Raw genomic sequence first — 26,183 nt, 5'->3', positions numbered from 1 at the left:
ATGTTCAATCATGAGATAATTTATATGGTGGTAGATGCCTTCGGCAAGGCAATAAAGACTGGATTAAAGACCTGCGTTTCACCCCTGTGCGGGAAAGTTCATGAACTGGGTGTTCACTACTGTCTGACACAGTAGATGCACTAGCATTCTCCTAATTACTGTCAGGTCAATTATTTTCCGAGTCGATGACTTGTCTTATGTGAGGTCTAACGGCTAGAGTCGTACATTAAAGTAGCAAGTTCAAGTTCAAGGTTCAAGTTTTATTTGTCCATAACCCATGTATTGCAGGCTGTAGAAATGTGGTCTTTCTTTCGCCAGAACTCGAGATTTATGTGATAAGTGAAGGATTTTGTTGGGATTTATTTTCTTTGGCGAATTTGTCAAAATTGCTATAAAAGTGTCGGCAATTTTTGGAATTTTTGGACAGTCCTTGTTGTCATAAGTGATAGTTCAGGGATTTATTTTCGTCGGCAAATTTGCCAAAATAACCGTGACAGTTTCGACAATTTTCAGGCTGTCAGTTTGTCTTGGGGCCATTTCCGGCAAGGAAGACCAGGGATTGTGTTGACCCAGAAGCCTATCATAATAGAAGCAGCTAAGTACAATTACCAGCAGTCGACACGCGATGATACATAATTTATGCCCTTTGACCTTTCCTTGGGAATATCCATGACTAAAAATAGAATACCGGATTGTGGGAAAGCTGTTCAATGGCACTCATGCACTATGTTCGATTTTCAATACACGACTCAAAATCTTTGGGATAAATCAAAATGAAAAAAATACAAGTATATAGAGTTAAGAAAACAAGAAAAAGTTTTAAACCGTTTGGAATGAAGCAAATGAATAAAATACAAGAATTACGAGTTCAGAAAAAAAAATTTGCCTTCGAAGCGAATCGAACTCGGGATCACAAAAGTAAGGATTAGCGCACTGTCAATCGGGGACTCTACCGACTGAGTTATTTTGTCGCACTGTAGTCGAGTGAGATTTTAACTTCAAATATTACACTTGAGTTCTCGAGTGTGGCGACGACTCAGTGACTCGAGTTTCCGAGTCTCTCCGTTCGTATTTGTGTACTGTTCTCCATATCTCACTGTTCGGGGCTAGTTCAGTAACTGACCCTACACTCCCGGTCACTTCGTATAAGTTTGGAAAGCAATATCAAGTAGCGATAATTTCAAGCGAGACCGACATTATTGATACGAAATGCATTGACCAATCGCCGAAAGGCGCATGAAAGGATATCCCAAAATCCTCTATTCTTGATGACATACTACGGAGTTAGTTCGGGAGAACGACGATCTATGGACAGTTTATCATAAAGGGAAGCAAGTGGTTAAAAACGGGCTTCGATAGAGCCAATCAACAATGTTATCTACTTGTAGTATTTCATCCACTTGTGGTTGACCGGAAATGTCCGGTATGGTATCTGTAACATTCTCGAAAAACAGGAGATTAAATTGGCAGCCGGTCATTATTACCGGTTTTACATTAAAATATTTGTGATATATATATATATATGTGAACTTGATCTGGCCTGTTGGTGTGACAGAGTGGCGGGATTTTGTGAGAGAGTCAGGGTTGATAATTGTAAAAAGAAATACATGCATACCCTGTTGGAAACTGGCTAGCGTGACCACTTGCGACCCAGAGAGACACGCACACACACACACACACACACACACACACACACACACACACACACACACACACACACACACACACACACACACAAGCGGTTAGGGGAGGGTGGGGGAGAAACATAAATGTAGATCGTTATCTTGTCTTCATTAAAACGGATTTGAATCTAAGAAGGGGTGCAGTAGTGTGGTGACCCCTCACTGTGCACAGCTCGTAATGTTGAGCCAGGTGATTGCATGGCTTTTTTGGACGGCGACTGGAATGTTTAGGCTAGCACTGTGCTCTGTGATTAGAATTCCACAGCTAATATAGGACAGGATTCGTACAGTGCCGTGCCCCTCCGTTATGCTACTCTTACACTGTGCCGAATTGCCCTTGCGAATAGAATTTTCCAATAATTCACAATGATCGGGACATGGTCGCAAGACATTCGTAAATGTTCTTAACCATTCGCCACCATTCGTCTCTTGTTTTGAACATAGCAACATGTTCCTAATATTCGCAAAGAAGTCATATTCTTAACTTTTTTGCAACGCACTTGTAAGATTTCGCAAGACATTCGTAATCATCGCAATGTATTCGTAACGCTCGCAAGGCATTCGCAACCATTCGTTATGCCTGTCTCACACTGTGCTGAATATCTTTGCGAACATTTGTAATCATCGAAATGTATTCGTCAGGCTCGCAAGGCATTCGCAAACATTCGTTATGCCTGCCTTACACTGTGCCGAATATCCTTGCGAATATAGATTCGTATGCATTCGCAATGATCAGTAGACATTCGCAAGCACTCGCAACCATTCGTAAGGCATTCGCAAGGATTCGTAAGGCGTCGAATGGTCAATATTTTTCCTGTCCATTAGTCTCTTTTTTTGGCCAAATACAACATGTTCATATACACATTTCTTGCGAATGTCTTACGAATAGTTGCGAGTGCTTGCGAATGTGTACCGATCATTGCGAATGCCTTGCGAGCGCTACGAATACCTTTACGATGATTACGAATGGCTTGCGAATACTGAAGAATATGCATTCCTTGCGAATATTAGGAGCATGTTGCTAATATTCGCAACAAGAGACGAATGGTGGCGAATGGTTAAGAACATTTACGAATGTCTTGCAACCATGTCCCGATCATTACGAATTATTGGTGAATTCTATTCGCAAGGGAAATTCGGCACACTGTAAGAGCAGTATTACTAACAATGCGAATTGCATAATCGCTTTATTCGTAAAATAAATAAAATTCGTTTGCAAGCACTCGCAACACTCGCAAGGCCACTCGCAACGTAAGTAATACATCCGCAAGACATTCGTATATATAAATATTGCTATTTCATATGTTACGCGGATTTCCATTGGTCAATTGGGCAAAACTGAGCTCAGTGCAAAAGTGATATCGACGACATTTCCGTCGATATCAGTTTTGATATCGACGACCTCTTTATTGCTTCCTCACTTCAAAAACAAAAACACCTAAATTTAAAAACAAACAAATATATATGAAAATGTAATTATCCCACACTTTAGTTGAGCAAGTGACTAAAGACTTTTTGAAAGGAAAGACATTTTAAAATACTGAAAAGTACAAGAAAAGAGTGAACAAAAAGAAATAATAATCAGAGGGAGGGATATGGAACAGCCAAAACTGAGACAAATACTTTTGTAATTTCTTTACAGTAAATACAAAATGTCCAGAGAATTAGCAATATATCTAACATTGACTGACTGTGTGATGATATCTTCTGCTATTGGTCTGTTTCGACAGTGATATCAAAATCTCGACCTCCGGTCTCGATTTTGATATCACTGTCTCAACAGACAATAGCAGAAGATATCATCACACAGTCCGTCAATATTGGGTAATAATATGGATTTGTATGCATTCGCAATGATCGGTAAGGCTTCGAATTTTCAATATTTTTTCCTATATTTTTGGCCGAATACAACATGTTCATATTCGCAAGGATATTCTAATTTTTTCGATGGCATGCTTGTGCCAAGAGTCTTAATTGTTATTACCTTACAAGATATCCGTAAGTATGGTGTTGGTTTGTAATGATCAGTGATAATTGCAAAAATTACTTAGATATTAATAATTATCATTTTCGACCTGTATTTCCTACTGCATGCGAGATGTCAAAAGTCTAGAACTGTCATGATTTTGCAGGATGTCGATAGTCCCTTGTCTTCGTCTTCTTCGTTCATGGGCTGAAACTTACACGTTCACTAATGTTTTTGCACGAATAGGATTTTACGTGCATGACCGTTTTTACCCCCGCCATTCAGGCAGCCATACGCCGCTTGTTATTGATATCAGTTGACCATTTTCACTTTTGGCACCTGTAGGCATGCCGTCATAGGCATTCCTACCTCGGCACATCCACCCCGTTAGACAACCCCCTCCTTCATAACAGGAACAAACGGAGATAGATAGAGAGAGAGAGAGAAAAGAATGGTATTCGGTACCCCCGGGTCTTTGTCGGGTGCCTGAAGAGATTGGGGTATAGTACACACACTGCGGTTGTTTGAATTACAGAAGGTAACCGAAACTCCTGTTTGAACCCTTGTACGGTACCTGCAGAGACAGTGTCTTGTATCCTGCCGTCGTCTGTGATTCAAGTCTTGTTTGTGTCAGGAACCCCCCCTTTGAGACCTCCACAAATCTGAGAAAGAAACAGGTCTTAATTAAAATGGAGGTAAATATACAGGCGTTTTGAACAAAAATCTAAAAAAAAAACACCTAGCGTTTTGAATGGGGTTACGTCTTAAAAGGAATTGGGAGGGTGGTTAAAAGGGGGTACCTTTGCAGTATGGTCTTATCCTCCACACCCCCCCCCCTCCATTTTTGCGCCCCCGTCGTATATTTTCAGATAAACTTGTACGTTCTGTGTCGCTGTGTCTGGTTCCGATTTTGTGGACAGATGATATGATACGAACGAGTCGGTGTTGACGGCATAATGATATTGACCAATAAATGAATGATTGATTCAGAATTTGGTCGAGGAGGGGGGGGGGGGGGGGGAGAGAAAGAGAGAGAGGAGGTGGCAGCAAAAACGCTCAGTTGTCCCTCGTTGTGCAAATTCCATACAAAAGATCTGCTGCCGGCCGGCCATCGATATGATTTCAAAGTATATTATACTCTTGATTCTCTGGGCGCTTGTTATACTCTTCAGAATTTCCTAGGTTTCCCATTCACTTGTTTCTCCTAATTATCTCTTTTGAGAAGCCGAACTGAGAAGGCCTGCCGACGCAGACAGTTACATTAAGATTAACATACTCAAATGCTTTTGTTCAGATACAACTTTTTTTTAATCTAACCATGCAGAGCTTGTTGTAGAGAGTGTGTACAAGCAGGTAATCTTTAGTTTTATGGTTTATTTGCCATTACGTCTGATAAGAGCAACTGTCTGGACAGAGTGGACATTTTCTGCTGAAATAAGTTCCTAGCTGACACTATGTTAATCTGCGGAATTAATTCAGCAGAAGAAAAAAAGAAGAAAGAAAAAAAAGCCTGCTCTGCATTCAGCCCTGAAAGTCCAACAGACCTTTGGCTACTGATTCTGAAAATTTACTAGGCAGAGAGCAAACTTTACTAGCCAAACCAACAATTTGTTTCAACAACTTTACGCGCATTTGGCGAGTAGATGAACGTTTTTACTCGCCAGTTACACGTTTCTACTCGCCACTTTCAGGCCTGGCATAGAAAGATTAGATGTAGATGTGTATCATGTGTCCACGCGGAAGGATGGTCCTAGTCCACAAGAAAGCCTGAACATCTTCTGTGTATATACATGCAAGGAGGAAGGTACGTGTACCTTTATGGGCATATTGATTCACCTAACCGTCAACTCGCGTGCCCCACCTGATGTTTGCTGACCGGCATCGCGGACATCAAAGTGACCATTAGCGTCCGCGGTGACAGGCGATTGTCAGGTAATAGTGCTGTCTGGCACCGGCCACAGCTTGACCGTCTCTTGGCGGTCATTGTGGGCATACAATGTGAGGCACATGACGAGTGGTTAGTTGTGCCCAACACTATTCTTTCGATTCTTCTCTCCTTATTTTGAGGGCAATACGTGTGTTAGAAGCGTGCTTTCTGGAAGAGTGGAACACCAATTGGTGGTCGGGGTTTTGTTTTGTTTGTTTGTTTGCTTAACGCCCAGCCTACCACGAAGGGCCATATCAGGGCGGTGCTGCTTTAACATATAACGTGCGCCACACACAAGACAGAAGTCGCAGCACAGGCTTCATGTCTCATCCAGTCACATTATTCTGACACCGGACCAACCAGTCCTAGCACTAACCCCATAATGGTCGGGGTATGTTGGATGAGGCTTTGTTGAGGGGTGTGTGTGTTTGGTCAGGGGTGGGCCGTTAGTGGTGGACTGGTCATTTGTTGACAGTTGGCCAGGAAATGGCATTTACCGGTAATTTCCACTGAAATATAATTAACCGGTTACGTGGTAATTCCTGTTGCTTTACTGATTGAAATTGAGGCCAAACAGTCATCGGTTCATGTTTTGTTTGGCAGGTTTTTCACTAGAAATGTATAACGTGCGTGCAATTATTTGTTGTTGACTGCTTGACTTGACAGGCATGCCGATTTTTGCGAGAACCAGGATGCGTGTCAATTTGTAATGACATAACAGTTTTGAAAATGAGCCTTGGAAATACACGATACTTGAACACCAACTTCCAATCATAGTTTGCTGCCCTTTAAGTTGCAGCTAGTTTCGTGCGCAAGCTGTACTTTTAAAGTTCATTTGCTGAAGAGTAATGCCTCTGCTTTCCCTCCCCCTGAGCCCTTTCCCTCTCCCGCCCCCTCTTCCTAGCTCCCTCCTTCTTAATCCGCCTGGCGGCAGAATAGGAATCTCTCTCTCTCTCTCTCTCTCTCTCTCTCTCTCTCTCTCTCTCTCTCTCTCTTTCTCTCTCTCTCTCTCTCTCATGTGTGTTTGTTTGTTTATTTTTCACTTTTATTCACCGTCTGTTTGTATAGGACGTTGGCCTTCACACTTTTCAGTACAACCTCTCTCTCTCTCTCTCTCTCTCTCTCTCTCTCTCTCTCTCTCTCTCTCTCTCTCTCTCTCTCTCTCTCTCTCTCTCTCTCTCTCTCTCTCTCTCTCTCTCTCTCTCTCCATATCCACCCTTTCTTGTTGTTGAACTACCTGGCTAGAAAGTAGAGTCAACTATTCGCGGCGGACTGCAAACAAAAGACTGATTAGATCGGGTGACAAGGTAAAGCGTATAGGGGATGGCTGGCTGCCAGCGGAGATAGATCTGTCTTTGAGCCCAGCCAGACCCCAGGGTCAGGCCAGGCAGCGAGAGAGAAATCGGTCTTTGTGGGCGTCACGCTGCGACAGGCTCATTTTGGCCCTCCAGTATAGCTTCAGCATAGATCTATCTACCCCGGGTAGATGCGGCCACGAGAGAGAGGGAGAGAGGGAAGGAGAGAGGGGGGGGGGGTAGGGGGGAGATGCAGACCCCAACTTGATGGGGTGGTTGCATTTCTGCAAGTCCATCAGCTGACCATTTCGGTTACGACAACACATCCCAACGGGATAAGGCAAAAAAAAAAAAAAAAAGGTCTGTTTACGGTAACCTGACCGACCCTAGTTTTTTCGCGCGACCCTAGACTTTTTTTTGGGCATTTGGAAAAAAAAAAAGAAAAAAAAATCTTGTTTTTTTGGCAAAATAACGTAAAAAATATGGTTTTTTGGGAGGAAAAAAAAAAAATTCCCGACCTACCGACCCTATTTTTTGGGCCTATGTTACTGTAAACAGACCTTTTTTTTTTGGCCTAAGAGCCCCATTTGACTTGACCACAGACCAACATTCAACGGCCTGGCTGATTTCTGTGCAGAGTGGGACATGTTGTTCAGGCTCTCGACCTGGTTTACATTTCACTGACCAACAAATAGCACTTCCCTTGTATAGTGGTAAAGTAGTGTGGATCCAGTAGTTTGAAACGAGACAGTTCGGTTTGCTCTCGAGCTCAGGACAAATCGTGAATGGTAAATCATTATATATATATTTCCCTACCAGAGTTGCCAAATTTGCCTGAGGCTAAGGTATTCTGCACTTTGGGCAGACCTGCTCTTGCAATGCCCGCGACCTTTAAGACCTTTTGGCACTCGCACCTCAAATCTTTGAATTCATTTTGGCTAGAGCACAATTTTTTCCCTGCGGTCGTAAACAAATAATCGCCAGTGAATTGATATATTGATACGGATTGGTACTGTCGGTTTCATTGTAAGTGGTGGTACCGCGCTCGTTTTTTCTGCTGTGTACACATTATTTATTGGCCCGTCGGTGATTTGGACGTGGGAGCACAAGAGACCGTAGTACTAGTAGTGAATAACTGCTTAATTTTGAACTGCATTGACTGAGGATAATATAAGTCAAAGAAAGCGAACAAGGGATGACTGAAAAGACGAAAGTTTGAGAATTCGATGTAACGAGTGGGATATATTATAAGATGTTTGGTGGCTTGTTGACAGAGGGGAGCACATCGTCTTCGATTTCATCTTTTTCGGCCAAGGCTGATAAAGATGAAAACCGACGGCGATATGCTCCCCGAGGACCAACAATATGTGTTATTTTTGCACGATTTTTTTTCTATACAACACACTAACAAGCGTACGTTGAACAGACAATGGCTATTAGATAATGAATACAACCGCAACAACACAGGAGAAGACATATATGTAGATGAACGCTTCAATGATGAAAGTATTTCTGTAAAGGCGGGACAGAAAGGGTGAACGAAAACATTCCCGCGTCTGGAATTGAAGCTTTTTATAATGGCTATATTTTCAAAAAGACCATCAGTAATACCATGAATACTTTTGAACTCGGATAAAATCGCAGCGTTAAAAGCTTTTCACGGTGGCCATCTCATCTTTGCATGGAGCAGACAAGTGTTGTTTTCGTGGGTGTAGCTGTTTTATTGGCGGTTATTTCTTGTGTGTGTGTGTGTGTGTGTGTGTGTGTGTGTGTGTGTGTGTGTGTGTGTGTGTGTGTGTGTGTGTGTGCAGAAGTGGTGTGGTATAGATGTACGAGAAAATCAATCACCTTCACAAAGCATCCACCGAAACGCAATAACCCCTCCCATCCCATCCACCCCATAATCAATCACATTCACAAAGGGGGCGGGGATGTAGCTCAGTCGGTAGCGCGCTGGATTTGTATCCAGTTGGCCGCTGTCAGCGTGAGTTCGTCCCCACGTTCGGCGAGAGATTGATTTCTCAGAGTCAACTTTGTGTGCAGACTCTCCTCGGTGTCCGAACACCCCCGTGTGTACACGCAAGCACAAGACCAAGTGCGCACGAAAAAATCCTGCAATCCATGTCAGAGTTCGGTGGGTTATGGAAACACAAAAATACCCAGCATGCTTCCTCCGAAAGCGGCGTATGGCTGCCTAAATGGCGGGGTAAAAACGGTCATACACGTAAAAGCCGTGGGAGTTTCAGCCCATGAACAAACAAACAAACGAACATTCACAAAGGCATCCAATAAACCATTAACCCTAAATCCACCCCCAACGTCGCAATCGGTCTCGAGATTTGAAACTTTAAGTTTAACTCCCACTTAACTTGACCTTTTTTTAAAAAAAAATTTTTTTAAGCTCTTCCAAGCTGAAATGCAAACCCATAGTCCGGACTATGTCGAATATTGCTTGGCCAAAATTGTAATCAATATGGTTGAAAAATGAAGGCGTGACAGTGCTGCCTCAACTTTCACAAACAGCCAAATATGACGTCATCAAAGGATTCTATAAAAATATAGAAATAAAAAATTAAATAAAAACTCAGGGGATATTATTCCCAGGAACTCTCATGTGAAGTTTCATGAAGATCGGTTCAGTAGTTATCTCGAAATCACTTTATACACTTGCGTTGTTTGCGTTTTATGCCGTGAAACGTGTGACACGTCATACATTTTGTTACGTCACGTTGTACACAGACCAGATGTTGTGATAAAACATCAACATTAATTACTGTGTAGCACAAGCAATTGGAATATTAATTATCACGCACAAAACATTATTTGAAATGGAGTGGCATGCCTTTACACATCCAGCGTTGTTTGCGTTTCAGATGTGACAACACAGAACCAAAAGCTCCAAAATTACAGAGAATACGAATAATAAGCTTCTTTTGTGCTTTAGAGAGAACAAACACTTTGTATCTTTACTTGAAGCAAAAAAGTTCTGTGATGCAATCAACTCAAAAAGAAAGAGAGCAATCCGAGTGTAGATAGTAAACGTGACAACGATGAAACGCAAACAACGCTCTTGTTGCACGGGAGCTATTTACACACACAACATGACGAAGGTGTTTTGATATAATCATATCCTGTTTTGACACAAGTACAACAAAGAAAATACATAATTATAAAAAGTGATCATGTTAATAAATAGAAAAATATTATGTTGTCCGACCTGCCTGCGTATTCCCATTTTTGACCGCCATTTTGGGTGGTATTTTCGGAAATTATTCCAGTTTTCGCTGTGCACACGGTTAAACCCGATACTGCCGATTTGTATGCTTGTTTCAGATTGAATGGTATGCATCTACCATAGATGGTAGGATAGGATGTTGCGGTAACACGACCTAAACTGCATGACCCCCTAGTGTCACCATTAGCAAAGAATGTGGGACATATAATAATAATGATACGAGAATTTATAATGCGCACATGTCTCATCACAAGGCGCACTCATACACATTCTTTTGCATTAACAACTCATGCACACTCACGCATAAACTACATGAAGATGACAAGGCAACAACACAAACAGAGACACGGCACTCAAAAGAAAGCATGAAAAACAAAAGAAAATTCCAAATGATAATTTTGTACTTGGCTATTTACAACTGCTCTTTGTTTGTTCGTTCATAGGCTGAAACTCCCACGGCTTTTACGTGTATGACCGTTTTTACCCCGCCATTTAGGCAGCCATACGCCGCTTTCGGAGGAAGCATGCTGGGTATTTTCGTGTTTCTATAACCCATCGAACTCTGACATGGATTACAGGATTTTTTCGTGCGCACTTGGTCTTGTGCTTGCGTGTACACACGGGGGTGTTCGGACACCGAGGAGAGTCTGCACACAAAGTTGACTCTGAGAAATAAATCTCTCGCCGAACGTGGGGACGAACTCACGCTGACACTGACAGCGGCCAACTGGATACAAATCCAGCGCGCTACCGACTGAGCTACATCCCCCGCCCTACAACTGCTCTGATTTAGGCTTGCGGGTGAGGGGGGGGGGGGGGGGTCTAGCGGGGCACTGTAATCTGAGGATTACTTAGAGAAAAGAAAAGTCTTGAGGCCAGATTTGAATGCTTCTAAAGACTGTTGTTGACGGAGGGGGAGAGGTAGTGAGTTCCAGTTCCAGTACATAATTATGTACTTCAGAAAGGGATTTTTTGATGCAAATACACACGAAGGCCGTGTTAGCTCTTTGAGGGTGTGCAGAGGAAGCAGATCTCACAAAATGGCCGCTTCTGCAACTTTATCATTGCAAAACCTGTTCTTGGCATGGAAGTCGCTTGTTCGTTTCAATGCGTGTCATTCTCTCGAGAGCCAGGAGACTGGTTCTGCATAACTCTCACTAGCTCTTGTTGTACAGTCATGTCTATTAATAACGCTTACGTCCCTTTGTTTCTAAGATCATGGAATATTTCCAAAACTGAGATTTCCAAAGCACAATGCTGATCTCAACAGTGCGTTATGTCATGACGAACCTGATTGCATGACGCATAACGTTGGGTCTCTTTTGAAGTCAAGTGTTGATTTAAATTTCCTTTAAAATTAAATTCATGAAACTTACCTCTCTTCAAACATATCATGCCGGTATTGCATTTGTGTGAAGTTTGAAGAGCATTCTTAGGACGTCTGTCAGCTTTTGTTAGCAAGGTCGAAAGAGCGCGTTTGTTCGAGGATGTGTTGGGTGGTTATGTTTCATTGGCCTTATGTATTGTTTTTGTGCAAGTGATTATTGCACGGTGGTTTTACAGAAGCAGAGAGGGAGAGAGAGAGAGAGGGCGTACGTGCTTGTGTTTAGACTAGACATGCTGGAAATCAGTACTGTCAAAGAATGCTAGAAATACAATACAACACAATACAAGACAATGCGGGAAGTGAACGCCTACAACCCGGCCAGGCTCCAACTCCAAACTAACAATGAAACAAATGAACATTGACACCCTCGACTTTGAGTTGGAGATGTCTGACTGACTATTAGGGTTTAACGTCCTCTTAGACCAACTGGTCTCTATGTTGGGACAGGTATTGGTAATACGCTGAAGATATGGTGTGATACTTTCATTCGAACAAGCCCGCTGTGGCTGTCTTCTTCGACACACCAGCATTGGGTTTGTCTCGTCAAAGTATCGAAATACGATCATGATAATTGGAGACGAGAGATGATGCATGCGTGTCTTCGTGTTTTCCAAGCCCTGAGACTTTCGCTGTGAACGTGGGATCTTTTTCGTGCGCATGTGTGCGGGGGTGTTCGGACACCGAAGAGAGTCTGCACAAAGTTGACTCCGAGAAATAAATCTCTTGCCGAACGTGGGGATCGAACCCATGCTGATAGCGATCAACTGGCTACAAAGCCAGCGCGCTACCAACTGAGCTACGTCCCCGCCCCTAGATGTCTGTTTTATGTGTGTATTATTGCTTAATGTCGTGGAGAGGTGTGTGAGATGGATGGGGACCTAATAACGGATGTTGTGTGTGTTGCAGATATTCTTGGGCAGCTGAGGGAGAAAATTAGGCAGCAGAGACTCAGCGCTTCGGGTGAGTTGATTGCATCTCTCTCTCTCTTTCTCTCTGTCACTCTCTGATCTCTCGCTGTCTCTCGTCTGTCTCTCCTCTGTGCTTAACTTTCTTCCACTGGAAAAGCATCTCAAGTTAAACAAAGCCATTTTCATGCATACATTGTATTACGGTAAAGTGCCGATTTACATTACATCATTATTTAATAAAGCTACCCACAGATATGGGTCGGTCAACTTGATTCCACCGATTCCACGAATTGACCTGTATAAGACCAGTCTTGCTTTTTCGGGTAACTTTAGTTTGGAATTCGCTTCCATCATCCTTTAAGCACTTAAAGTCATTAAAAAGTTTTAAAAAATGTGTTAAAAACCACTTAATGTCTGGGTAGTTTAACGCCTTTTGATTTACCACACTTAGTATTACGTCAAAGATATGCTGTGCACTGTTTGTTCTGAACATATTTTTGTTCTACTATTTCTACATGTTCGATTGCTACCAGCTTGTATTTATAATTACCTGCATAGTATGCATTTGATTTTATGAATAACCACATAATTATGTATGCTCTTCATGCCTCATCTTCATCATCATCATTATCATCATCATCATCATCGTGATCATCATCATCATCGTCATCTTTATTATCACGTGCTGAAGTTTTCCGACCTTTTGTTGGTTAACTTTTTAACTTTTTAATTTTGAATTTTTTAATTATATAATTGCGTGTCTATGCGTTTCAAGGACAGATTGTAAGAAAAGGCGTAGCCTTAAATCTTAATCCTTGTTAAATAAAGTTCAATTCTCTCTCTCTCTCTCTCTCTCTCTCTCTCTCTCTCTCTCTCTTTCTCTCTCTCTCTCTCTCTCTCGCTATCTCTCTCTCTCTCTCTCTCTCTCTCTCAAAAAAAAAATAATATATATTCACAAAAGATGTTCCTAGTTTCCCTGGTTTGAATTGGAATGTTCAAATGTTCTTTGTTGGAAGCGCTGTGTATGAAATGAGTGTTTTTCTGTAAGCAAGCCTCTTTCGAAGGCAGGCATAATCACTTTAAGTCACCCTCAGGATCTGATAATTCATTGGCAATTTAACACCGTACTGTACATTGTGGTTTTTGCTGAGGCCGACAACTTTCTCGCATATTTTCGCGTTATCAAACTGAAACTCCTTGAAACGCGAGAGCGAGAGAAGAAAAAATGAACAACGGTTTAAAGTTACCATCCTTCCCGAATAAAATGTAATGTAAATCACCACAGTTTTGTCCAGGCTTTTGTATGGGTTAAGAGCATCCTTCCACTTGATCACACACTAAAACTCAGTGTCTTCTTCTTCTTCAGCGTTCCAGAATTGTCTGGTTACGTGTGAGCTCGTTTGCCCATTTGGGTTCCCCACACTATACTCTGAGAGCATAGTCAGCTCACTCCGCTTTCGTTGAGTAGGCATGCTGGGTATTTTCGTGTTTCCATAACCCACCGAACTCTGACATGGATTACAGGATCTTTTCCGTGCGCACCTGGTCTTGTGCTTGCGTGTACACACGAAGGGGGTTAAGTCACTAAGCAGGTCCGCACATAAGTTGACCTGGGAGATCGGAAAAATCTCCACTCTTAACCCACCAGGCGGCAGCGACCGGGATTCGAACTCACGACCTCTCGATTTACGCGATTAGGAGGCCGACGTTTAACCACCACGCCATTGCGCCCGTCAGTGTCCAAACTGCGCTGTGTACAGAATAGCAACTTTTGGAGGCTGAATTAATTTCGTGACTGACACCTTTTTCAATCTGCAACATAAAATTAAGCAGAACATTTGACAACTGTACGGGATACAACCAGGTTGTTAACTTTTGGTATGTGTCCAAATGGAAGCACGCTCTTTTCCCATGTAAAAGTCTGGACAGATCTGGTGGTACCTTTAATGTAGACTTGCCAGGTTTCGGGTCCAAAAACTTATCACCATTGGTGAAAAGAATGCGAGGATGGCTTGGTGCCAGAACTCTCTCAGTTGCAGTGGTGTGTGTGTCACCGTTTTCTTCTGGTATTGGAACGGCCGCCGTCGCGCTATAGAATTAATCTGAAAGTAAACCTCGTTATAATGCCTTCACCAGGCTGTTTTTGAATGCCTAAAGGTATTGACGGCGTTCGCAATCAGAGGTGCCATCGAAGACTTATCAAACAAGAAAGAGAGGGTCTGTTCATGAAAGGATACCGCACCAACTCTTTTCACGTTGAATTTCGGTTTACTATGTCCCATAAATTTTCGCTTTGTCGGTCCGAGGGCCTATGATTGTTATTTTTATTTCGGGGATTTCCCCCCCCCCCCCCCCCCCCCCATGATAGTGATTGTGGATCAGAGCTTTTCGGAAAATCAGTGTGGGGCGACTCAGGTTGTAAACATACACCTTGAAGGATTAGAACTATCTGGTCGCAGAGTTGAGAACTATCTGGTCGCAGAGTTCAGAACTATCTGGTCGCAGAGTTGAGAACTATCTGGTCGCAGAGTTCAGAACTATCTGGTCGCAGAGTTGAGAACTATCTGGTCGCAGAGTTCAGAACTATCTGGTCGCAGAACCACGTCGAGTTTCAGAGAAGGACATTTATATGAGCATGGGGTTTAGTTGGTGTGATTCGAATAACTCGTAAAGCATGGATTAATTGTGCCCAAAAAAGGGCATTTTTATGGCTGTTTTGAAGATGAAATAGTTTCAGTGCACAGTGGCATGGAGACAGGTAAATTTTAACCTTTCACGGCTCATCCTGACTTGTAATTTGTCAGGCTGTGTGTGTGTGTGTGTGTGTGCGCGTGCGTGTGTGAGGGGGGAGTTCTGTTGGCACTTATCATCGCGTAGCCCTTCAGTCTACGATGTCAGTGAGAAATTGCCGCCAAGTTTGTACAAATGTGACGACTTTCGTGCTGGCACAACGCCGGAGGGGGGGGGGGGGGGTCTACAATCTTTAGAACAACTGCGAAGAAAAAAGGTAATTTTGCCTGCTGATATTGGCATCGAAATGCTGTCAGAAATAATTAATTGAGCTGTGCAATGACTTCAAAAATGTTTGATGAGTTCAGCTTCAGTTTTCACATTCTGCAGCACGTGTATTGTCCTCAGTCGCGGCCAACGTGGTGGGTGATCGCGATGCAAATTTAAACACCCGACTTTTTACAAAATCAACTTTAATTTACTAAGCGAGTTTCATTTATTCATTGTATACGCTCACCATATTTCGTAGGCGCGGAGGCACCCTCATCAGTGCGAATGCCCGGAACTCCGGTAATTAATTGTCAAGACTTTTCCACGAACTTACATGACTTTTTTGAAACCGCGGGAGATATATTAATGGTGCAATAAAAAAAAATCAATTTATTCTTGCTAATAAAAATAGAAAAACAACCCTGCCGATCGGAATTTCTATGAGGCCACAAAGAAGACCTTGTAAGGTCTTGGTTGGTCAATGTTACGGTCCAGCAGTTGCTGCTGCAGGTCGGCTACCAGTAAGTTCGTCACACGGTAGATTCGTCACCTATGACGAAGTTACCGGCAGGGGTGGGCGGGTGTTTATGCCAAAGATGCTTATGCTTTCAGATGTTTGATTTGTGGGAGAGATTCAAGATTCACATTTTTTAGAGAGAGAGAGAGAGAGAGAGTGTGTGTGTGCGTGTGTGTGAGAGAGAGAGAGAGAGAGAGAGAGAGAGAGAGAGAGAGAGAGAGAGAGAGAGAGAGAGAGAGAGAGAGAGAGACGGACGTACATACACCCACATCCATGACACGCACGCACACACACGACACTGACACACACGCACGTACACACGCACTGACAAACACTCACACACACCATCGCACACTGATACACACACTCACTAAAACACACACACACACGCACGTACACACGCACAAACATTCACACACACCATCGCACACACACACACACTCACTAACACACACGACTTCAACCTCACTGTCAAGGAGGCAGAGAAACTCAATGTGAGCAGAGGGAGGGGTGGAATGAGGTGGGAGAGAGAGAGAGAGAGAGAGAGAGAGAGAGAGCCGCGCTCGGACTACTGTGGCGAAGTTACTGTGGCGAAGTTACCGGGACCGGTGACGAATCTACCGTGTGACGAACTTACTGGTAGCCTGCAGGTCGGATCACTTGAACGGTGGTAAGAGCTGATTCAGATCCGGCTCAGTTTAAGAGAAGTTGCCCCAGTCGAACAATAAAGTTAAAAAAAAAGTTTTTTGATGGATTCTTTGTTGGGGTTGTTGATTTCTTTTGTCGGAAGATATATGATGTGTGTCTGAAATCATCAAGCAAATGTGGCCACGCACGTCCGGTCTGAGCAGAAAGCAACACTTCAAAATGAGATTTTGGCTTTGAAACTGTGGTCGAATGAAAGTTGAATTGAACTTCCTCACTGATATCATATCAGTGGCCGCATGGTTTGTTTATACGTTTGGAAAACTGGAAAGAGAGAATGCTTACTGTCCTACAGGCTAAATATTACGCCTCTTAAGGACATGATATGGGTTATATGATTCGAGTTTTACGCCCTCACGGCTTTTGATGTATGCGTGTTTAGGTGGTATCAGCCATCTGCACTTATGGTAGAATGACCAAGATTTTTTACGTGCCATTGTGGTGACACGGGGGTGGGACATGGCATCCGTCTCTGGGTTTGCACATAAAGTTGACCCGTGTCCGCCCCGGCCCGAATTCGAACCAGCGACCTTCCGATCACAAGTGTCAAGTCCAGTGAGAGGAAAACTGGTCAGAGCACTGGCCTTTATAAATAACAGCGCCGTCAGTCCGCGGAGCCTGGTTGTGTAGGTCTTTGTGTAGACAGTGATGCAATTACACTGAGATGTCCTTATCGCTCAGCTTGTTCAGACACGCTGAGAAGAAGAGGGTAGGTGCCGAGGGGAAGGGGGAGAGGAAGGAGAGAGAGGGAGGGTCAAGGGGAAGGCGTACCGGGTGGGGGAAAGATAACAGCCGATATGCCTGGGAAGAGCCGTCTGGGGTGTGACTTCCGGCTCGGACTGCCACTGCCTGCTTTGCCCGGTGAAAACAAAATTGACCCTGTGAATTATTCAGCTCAGGTCATCTGTGTTCCTTTGTCGCCTAGAACAGTAACACATCGCTGGTCGGCTGGAAAGCTTTCAATGTCTGAAAAGTCAAACTGAACTTCACCTCAAAAGAAGGTGTTAAACAAAAGACTTAATCGTCCAGTCCGTCTTGGAAAAGACGGTGAGAGAGATGAGGCTTTCAAAGTGAGAGAAGTTTGAAAACAAAACACAAAATACGCGGATCTTTGGCATAGGTACATCCTGAGGAAACAACAACAATAACAACAAAAATAGGTGAATAGCTCAAACTGTGTGTGTATGTGTGTGAAAGGTGGTGGGGGGAGTGGGGAGAGAGCCATGCACTTTTTTTGTACACTGAAGGCTTCCCCTTGTACGGGCATGTTTGGTTACTCCAGGGTTTGCAACTGAGTCATGGAATCTGAACACTCCAAGCTTGTACAATTTTATGTTTACATGTCTGAGTTTGAGTATGCATAGTACACGTATTGTTATTATTGTTTGACAATGACATGCTAACCAAGACCATAGCCTGACAATGACCTAGGAATTTTATTTTTTAGGAGTAGGACTATCAGGGCAAGAAAAGCAGACTTTGCTTGAATGAAAATATAATGTTTAATCCTTCAGTAAAGCTAAGTTTGTTTTAATCAACAGAAGGAAGAAAGGAAGAAGTTAATTAGTTTATGAAAATCGTTTTTTTCTTAAAAGGTACATTTTTTCTGTGTAATTAATTCTTTTATGATTTTATCATAAATTAATTTATGTTCTAAATATTCTTTGAAGAAAGACCAGAGCACAGCTAATTAAAACAGACACTCCCTAGCCACTCGCATTACACAATTCAAATGCACAACTTACACGCATCATGCACACACCTTGTTCTCATCACCTGTTCAATACACATTCATAACACTTCACTAATTGTGTTTCTGTCGCTGAAGTTTATTTTCAGCGCTACTGATTTTGATGGAGCAAAAGCTCTACAACAGTAAAATTATAACCAAAGAACAAGGTGTAAGTTTTAGTGTACGGGTTGACTAGATTTCAAAATGGACAGTCATATCAGGCACTAATTTATCATTCCCGTCACTAAAACCAAAACCTGTACATTGACACCATGACATAGCTGATGCTATCGAGTGGTAGCGGAAATGCCTTTGAGCATTTGCATCTTGTTTGAGAAACAGAAACCTGGATTGGATATGGATTTTACTTCTTACTGCTTGTCATCCTAGAATTTAAAAACCCTATCAGGAATATTTATTCACATAAATTGTATTTCTTTTTATATTTAGTCAAGTTTTGACTAAATATTTTAACATCGAGGGGGAATCGAAACAAGGGTCGTGGTGTATGTGTGTCTGTCTGTCTGTCTGTCTGTGCGTGTGTGTGTGTGTGTGTGTGTGTAGAGCGATTCAGACTAAACTACTGGACCGATCTTTATGAAATTTGACATGAGAGTTCCTGGGTATGAAATCCCCGAACGTTTTTTTTCATTTTTTTGATAAATGTCTTTGATGACGTCATATCCGGCTTTTCGTGAAAGTTGAGGCGGCACTGTCACGCCCTCATTTTTCAACCAAATTGGTTGAAATTTTGGTCAAGTAATCTTCGACGAAGCCCGGACTTCGGTATTGCATTTCAGCTTGGTGGCTTAAAAATTAATTAATGACTTTGGTCATTAAAAATCTGAAAATTGTAAAAAAAAATAAAAATTTATAAAACGATCCAAATTTACGTTCATCTTATTTTCCATCATTTGCTGATTCCAAAAACATATAAATATGTTATATTCGGATTAAAAACAAGCTCTGAAAATTAAATATATAAAAATTATTATCAAAATTAAATTTTCCAAATCAATTTAAAAACAGTTTCATCTTATTCCTTGTCGGTTCCTGATTCCAAAAACATATAGATATGATATGTTTGGATTAAAAACATGCTCAGAAAGTTAAAACGAAGAGAGGTACAGAAAAGCGGGCTATGCAGCATAGCGTAACCACTACCCCGCTCTTCTTGTCAATTTCACTGCCTATGCCGTGAGCGGTGGACCACGAGTATACGGTCTTGCTGCGTTGCATTGCGTTCAGTTTCATTCTGTGAGTTCGACAGCTACTTGACTAAATATTGTATTTTCGCCTTACGCGACTTGTTTTCTTTGTTGTAAACCATGCATGTAATCCACCACAGATCTGTCGTGGAGGCTGGCTTTCAGTTTCACATGGAATGAAATAGAAACCATCATTTCGCTTGGAAACATTTCAAAAATGAACAGCCTGCCTGCTTATATATTTTGCAAAATGGCCGGGAGTGTTTGCTGAATGAGTTTTAGTTTTACAAATTGACATTGGTCATTCAGTATCATCTGGGCCCTCACACTACTAGCACAGAATTACTGTTTTCTTCTGCCATGGCTTTTGTCATACACCCTACGTACGATGTGTCTGGAAACACCTGCGCGGAGGGGTTTTGCAGCCAGCGCAGCAAAGATAAAGAGGGAAAATGTTCTCGGCTCGCGCACTCGCGCAGCACTATGTCTCTAGACTGCATAGGGATGAAATGTTGACGTTCAAAGTGAACTGCCATGTTCAATGGACACTGACAGTGGTTAGCAGTTGTGTTTTGATCTACAATTTCATGGCAAGAAATTCAACAGGATTTCATGAAACAAGGCACAATTAGCAGGGTAACAATACTGTACTAACATACCTTATAAAATGTTGTATCAGACATAATTTCTTCGTTTTCTTGACTCAGGCACTTCCTCAGCTGCCACCAAAAGCTGCACTCGGCAGATACTAGTACCAGTATTTTGCTAATTATATGCTATGCACGATAGGTTTACACTTCCAGCTGAAAGCTTAAATCATCAGGTAAACTTGCTCTGGCTCCAAATAGAAATAGGGCTTTAAAAAGCAAATAAACAAACAGAAACTCCACCAAAAGTGCATAAAGAAGATAAAACCTTTTTTCAATTTGCAAAATCACGCATTTTTCGTTATTTTTGCAAATCCTGCTGGCTGATTTGATGAACATTTTAAGTTCAGAATTCAGAAGAAAGATGTCATGCGGCCTTTACACTTGTGCTGATTATTTCTAAAACGATCCCAGCCAGGTGATGCTTAATTGTTCATGCCTCATTTGCATCTACAGACAACTCCAGTCAGAATGACAGCAGCCTGGCCAGCAGCCATCCCTCTTCTGAGTCGTCTAGGGACCCGGGGGGTGCACAGCGCACGCTCCACGATGCACACGACCCCGTGAGACGGGGCGACGATGGCACCATCACACCAGACAAGATGCCCCTCACACGTAAAGTGGCTGCCGGTCCTCCCGTCCCCACTTACAAAGGTAAGAATGAACTGAAAGCGGCGTATGGCTGTCTAAAGCAGTAAATGGCGGGGTAAAAACGGTCACACGTTAAAACCCACTCATGCAAAACAGAAATGTATGTGGGAGTTTCAGCCCATGAACGCAGAAGAAGAACTAATACAGTGATATTGATAGTAATGCATGGGACACAGACCAAAGCGGCCTAAACATTAATTTCCGGAAGTTGTCAAATTTAACCATAGGTGCATGTGGCATAATGTAAAGCCCAAATTCTGGCAATTTGATAAAAGCACTGGCAGAATTTGCTGTTAAGAAAGTAAAGATCTGAACACAAACAGAGTAACAATGGTGGCCCTGGAAAATTGTTAGGCAGTTTTGTTATTCTACATGCACATGTTTATAACTCTCTGGACAAAAGTTTGTATTTATTTGTGCCTGTTCACTCAGCTTTTGTTTCAGTTCAGTGGAATCAGCTCCTCCCCCCCCCCCCCCCCCCCTCCCTCCCCCCTCCCTCCCTTTTTAAGTCCCCATGGAATGGAGAACACAGGTGAAAAATGTCACTACACATTTGGTCAGAATTGAACTGTAAACTTTTTTTACCACAGGGTTTTCAGAACCCCACCTAGACCCACACCTGCACAAAACAGTGAAGCAAGTTGCCTGCCTGACCAGCTCCAGGCGGCGAAACACGGCCACGCACAAATCAGAGGACCCCATTCAGAGTGCCCTCCAGGCACAAATCAGGGCCCACCACCCTGCCTCCATCGCTTCATCCGTCGTCCCCGCCTCCACCTCCACCCCCAACTCCAAGACGGTGGAGAAAGCGGCAAAGGCCCAGCGCATTGTGGCCACGGGCAAGAGGCCGTCCAAACCTGGTGCTAAAAGTGAGAGAGAGAGAGGGAGAGAGACTGTGTGTGTGTGTGAGAGAGAGAGGGTTGTAGATGTGTAAAAAATGAAGTTGCTAAGAACATGATGAAGATCTTGAAAGCAAGAACACAGGTGGATTGAATGTAGCAGTGTAGAGGACCTCAATACCAACACATCAACTCAGTGACCCTGCTTTTGTGTGTTTATGTAAGAGAGGGAGAGACTATTTGACATCATTAAAAATAGAAATAAATCCCATGACATTAAAGGCATATGTACGCGCTCCCGTGTTTACAAAGTGTAGTTTGCCCACAATCGATGTCAAATGCATCATAAGGCCATATAATGACGATATGTCGCAATGCGCGGACCATATACATGCATTACAGCTTGTTCTAGCCTCTGAAAAAGTGAGGATGTCAACAAAGACGCGGAGTTATTTCCCTTGCGTCAACGTTCCCTCTGTTGGCAAATCTATAAATAGGACGATCAAGATCAAAATAAAAATTCAAATATCTCAATATTTAAGGGGTCCTAGACCACAATATTTTGCAGGGAACTTAATTTAGCATGTCTCCAGCTGTTGGTAAAGCAATTAGCGTGTATATTCATCGAGTTAATATGCCTTTAACAAAAAATAACACAAAAACTACACACACAAAAACAGTTCCATAACTTTACAAAAGAGAACTAAGAAAATAATCTTAGCTATGATTGTTGTACTCTTGACATTGGTTCTTAGCATACTTTGTATGTGTGTGTGTTTGTGCTACCTAGCTGTTGGTTGACACACTGTTCAGAGTGTTTTGGTTGTATAGATCTGATCACAACATCATCCTGGAGAGCTGGCTGGCCAGGAGTTGATAGCCAGAGAGCTGGGAACCATAATCTTGTGTACTATTTGTGTGTATATATGTTACCATCCTAGCTGTTGACACACTGTTCAGAGTGTTTTGGTTGTATAGATCTGATCACAACATCATCATGGAGAGCTGGCCAGGAGTTGATAGCCAGAGAGCTGGGACTGCAACCAAAGAGCAAGGAGGAATCACGGAAAGGTCAGTGTGGAGTTCAGTCCCTGATAACTTTTTCCCTGAAGACAGAATGTGGCTGCGTGTGTGTTAACGAACTTTGACTGAGGAAGGATAATTGTCTTGCATTTACCATGCAAATTTTATGCTAAATATTAACACAAATAACTCTTGTCAAAGAAAATCCATAAGCTGTGCGACATTCATTTGTAAAATAGTTATGGAAAACGAAAAGGGGCAGGGAACTGATGATCTATGCACATATACAATAGCATGAAGACAGGCAACAAAAGCACATATCGATGTCGTCATGGAATTTTTTCGTTACTCATTTAACCCATTTGACCCCAGGCCAGCGGCAGCCATTTTACTATGAAATCCCATGTACAGGGAAGTAATTCCGTCACATGTCACTTGTACAAACATTTAAAAAATGAAATAAAATGCTGTTTGAAAAGTTTGACTCACCTGTGTATTTTTACTTGATGCACAAAACATCATTCCTTCAAATACAATTTTTTTTTGCAGCTACACAGCACAGGAATGTATTAAAAAAAAATCAGAAGTACAAAATTTCACTTTCACGCAAGCACCAACATCAGTGTCTGGTCTCTTATACTCTTTCAAAACAGTGTCAGACTGTTGAAAACACACAGACTTGCAGCAAGGGTCCAACCTCCACAAAAGAAAAAGCTGCAGAAGGCTGCTACTGCAGCAGTTCCAAATGAAACTGAGCAAAACAGTGTCCCTTACACAGGTCTAAGTCCGTAAATCCCTGAAAAACATCGTTGTCATCGTCCGAGTCCCCCATGAAGTTGTACCAAAACTCTGCGTTTGATCGTGTATCCATTTCGAAGTTTCAAAAAATCGCTACTCCTCTCACAGTGAACCAATTTTCAAGAAGAAAACATGTGCATAACCGGAAGGAAGTCGCGAAAACAACGAAGTCTCGTCCGCAAGAGTCTCGTTTATAACAACAACAATGGCTGCGCCCTACTGAGACACGTGTTTAGCGGCTGGTAGCGGGCGGTCAGCCACTGCAGAAAAACAGCGGGCGCTAGCGGGCGCTCCGGGGCCAAATGGGTTAAGACAGCTTTTCAGCAGAAGGCCAATACTGAATATTTTTATGATGAAATTGTGTTAACATTTCTACCTGGTATGGACAGAAAGATAAAAGAATGTGAAATCATGTATTGTCCATCGTATTTGAGAGAATATTTCTCATATAGTGTGATTTCCTTAGTCTAAAACATCAAAATCGCCAAGAATCAAAAATGAATTCAAAATCCACTACTTAACCAGCATCTAGATCTCACCATACAGTCAAAAGCACTAGCTGTCATTCTGTATTTTCATCTCCAGTGAGTCGTGAGGAACCAAGACGACCAGACGGAGCAGAAGGGAACGCAACTCACAGCAGTCGAGTCCCTGCAGCAGGTGCGGCAGCGTCTGCCTCAGCATCAGGGAGAGACTACTCTTCCCAGCTGGCTCAGTCCAGAGCCTTGTCTGACGATGCCAAGAAACTCTTTTCAGATCTTCAGCTAGGTAGGTGCAGTGATATAGTAATGGAATATGTGTTGGTGTTAACATTGTTCAGTTGATATCTTTCATTTCTTTATTTGCATGCTAGGAGGAGAGGGGTGGCTGTGGTTGGTTGGAGTGGGGAGGGGGAAGGCAATCCTAATTATTTTGTGCAGTGAGGGTTGGAAAGGGGGTTAGCGTTTCAGTTTGAGATTTTTTTCTTCCTTTTTTTGTGTTCTTGCTGCTGTTTTGAAGGGGACAGTTTCTTTTTTAAAAATGGGAGCTGTGATTTTGTTTAAGGGAACAGGTTCTTTACAGACAGAGGGGTTTTGGAGTTGTATTGATAAAAGTAATCAGCATTTACATTACAGTTGTTCTGCTTGGTTGCAGATAACGGTGACAGAGTGCCTGCAAGGCCTGCAGTCAAGCGGAAAGCCCCGAAAGGTAAGAGGTCTCAGTCATAAGGGAATGGAAGGGAGGATAGTCGGAACTTATTTCATAGAGCTGAGGGAAGCCGAAGACTGGTGTGACCATCTGGTGACCAGCGTAGAAGAAGAAATGAAACCGAATAACAAGCAAAAGGGACATATTTTTTATACACAGGTTATCAGCTATTATTTTGAGTTTCTTTCTTCGCGGGATCTGAATGTAATCCCGTTATGATCATCAGTTTCACATGCATCGCACAAGCGTGACTGGTCAGAAAATAATCCAAATCAGTGCTAAAAGTGTGAAGCACTGTCTAAAATGACTGCTGCAGCAGAGAATGTCACCTTTCTCACTCATACTGACCTTTCCTTCCTTTTATTTGTATCATGAAAGCTGGGAAAAGTCTACAACTTACTGTTGTGTTGTTCAGAAATCTTACATCCAAGATAAAGTGAAAGAGGGTATAAGCGACAAACTGACAGAAAGTTTGACCAGATTGTATGTCCCCAGCGGAGAAAAATGCGGAGAAGAACTCCCAGGCAGAGAAACAGCGCCACTATGACTCGGATTCTGTGCGGCAGTTCATGGCCAAGCAGAAGGCGCAACGGCAGCGGCAGAAGGATGATGCGCGCAAGGCGGAGGAGCAGGAACACCAGAAGCGACAGAAACTCATGCAGGAACTTATCACAAAGCAAAAGTCAGCCGTGGCAACGACGACAGTCACGACAACGACTACTGCAGTCTCAAAGGTTTGCGATTTGTGTTATTAACGGTGGAACTCGGTCTGTGTGACTTCTTTTATGATGGAAGTTTGATAAAGACGTGGGTTTTTTATGGTCCTCTCTGTTGTGCATTTGAGGAATAAAAAGTTCCCTTCATCAGCTCCCCTACCAATGTTTTTCCCCAAAAAGAATTCCACACTTCTGTCTCTATTCAAAGGCCCTAACCGGGTGGTAGAGTCTAGTTTTGCTTTTGACTTCTGCACTGAGACAATTCTTCAGGTGCTTTGAGAAAAAAGTTTGGTTTTACAGACTTGTTTTTGATAGCCCCCACTCCTACCAAACTTTTTTTCCAAAAAGAATTCTACACTCCTGTCTTTATTCCAAGGCCATAAGGGGGTGTGGAGTCTAGTCTTGCTTTCGACTTCTGCACTGAGACAATTCTTGACTGCCACAATAAAATCTTGTGACATCTTCCACGCCAGATCATGGACAGTGTGTTGTGTTGCAGCCGAAAAAGATCAAGCGAGCAGGCCGGGCCAAGCAGAGGGTCCTGTTTCCTGGTGACCAGCGCATCCGAGCTTTGGTCAGTGTTGTTTGACTATGTGCCTGCTATACTGTTGCATTTTTAATGCTGAGAGAGAGAGAGAGAGAGAGAGAGAGAGAGAGAGAGAGAGAGAGAGAGAGAGAGAGAGAGAGAGAGAGAGAGAGAGAGAGAGAGAGAGAGAGAGAGAGAGAGAGAGAGAGAGAGAGAGAGAGAGAGAGAGAGAG

The 26,183-nt window shown here is 42.7% G+C and overlaps 1 protein-coding gene across 1 annotated transcript in view; it reads left to right on the top strand.

Moving 5' to 3' along the window:
* LOC138947963 (centrosome-associated protein 350-like) overlaps nt 1-26,183 on the top strand; it is a 166,629-nt gene that overhangs the window by 98,857 nt on the left and 41,589 nt on the right. The window contains exons 7-14 of the mRNA XM_070319486.1: nt 12,399-12,452; nt 20,666-20,863; nt 21,451-21,729; nt 22,678-22,770; nt 24,106-24,288; nt 24,655-24,708; nt 25,204-25,442; nt 25,924-25,998. Coding sequence (XP_070175587.1) covers nt 12,399-12,452; nt 20,666-20,863; nt 21,451-21,729; nt 22,678-22,770; nt 24,106-24,288; nt 24,655-24,708; nt 25,204-25,442; nt 25,924-25,998 — 1,175 coding nt within the window. The remainder of the gene's footprint in view (nt 1-12,398; nt 12,453-20,665; nt 20,864-21,450; nt 21,730-22,677; nt 22,771-24,105; nt 24,289-24,654; nt 24,709-25,203; nt 25,443-25,923; nt 25,999-26,183) is intronic.

Source organism: Littorina saxatilis, linkage group LG15, assembly GCF_037325665.1.
Source record: "Littorina saxatilis isolate snail1 linkage group LG15, US_GU_Lsax_2.0, whole genome shotgun sequence".
Lineage (NCBI taxonomy): Eukaryota > Metazoa > Mollusca > Gastropoda > Littorinimorpha > Littorinidae > Littorina > Littorina saxatilis.
This window is presented reverse-complemented; position numbering and strand designations above follow the sequence as displayed.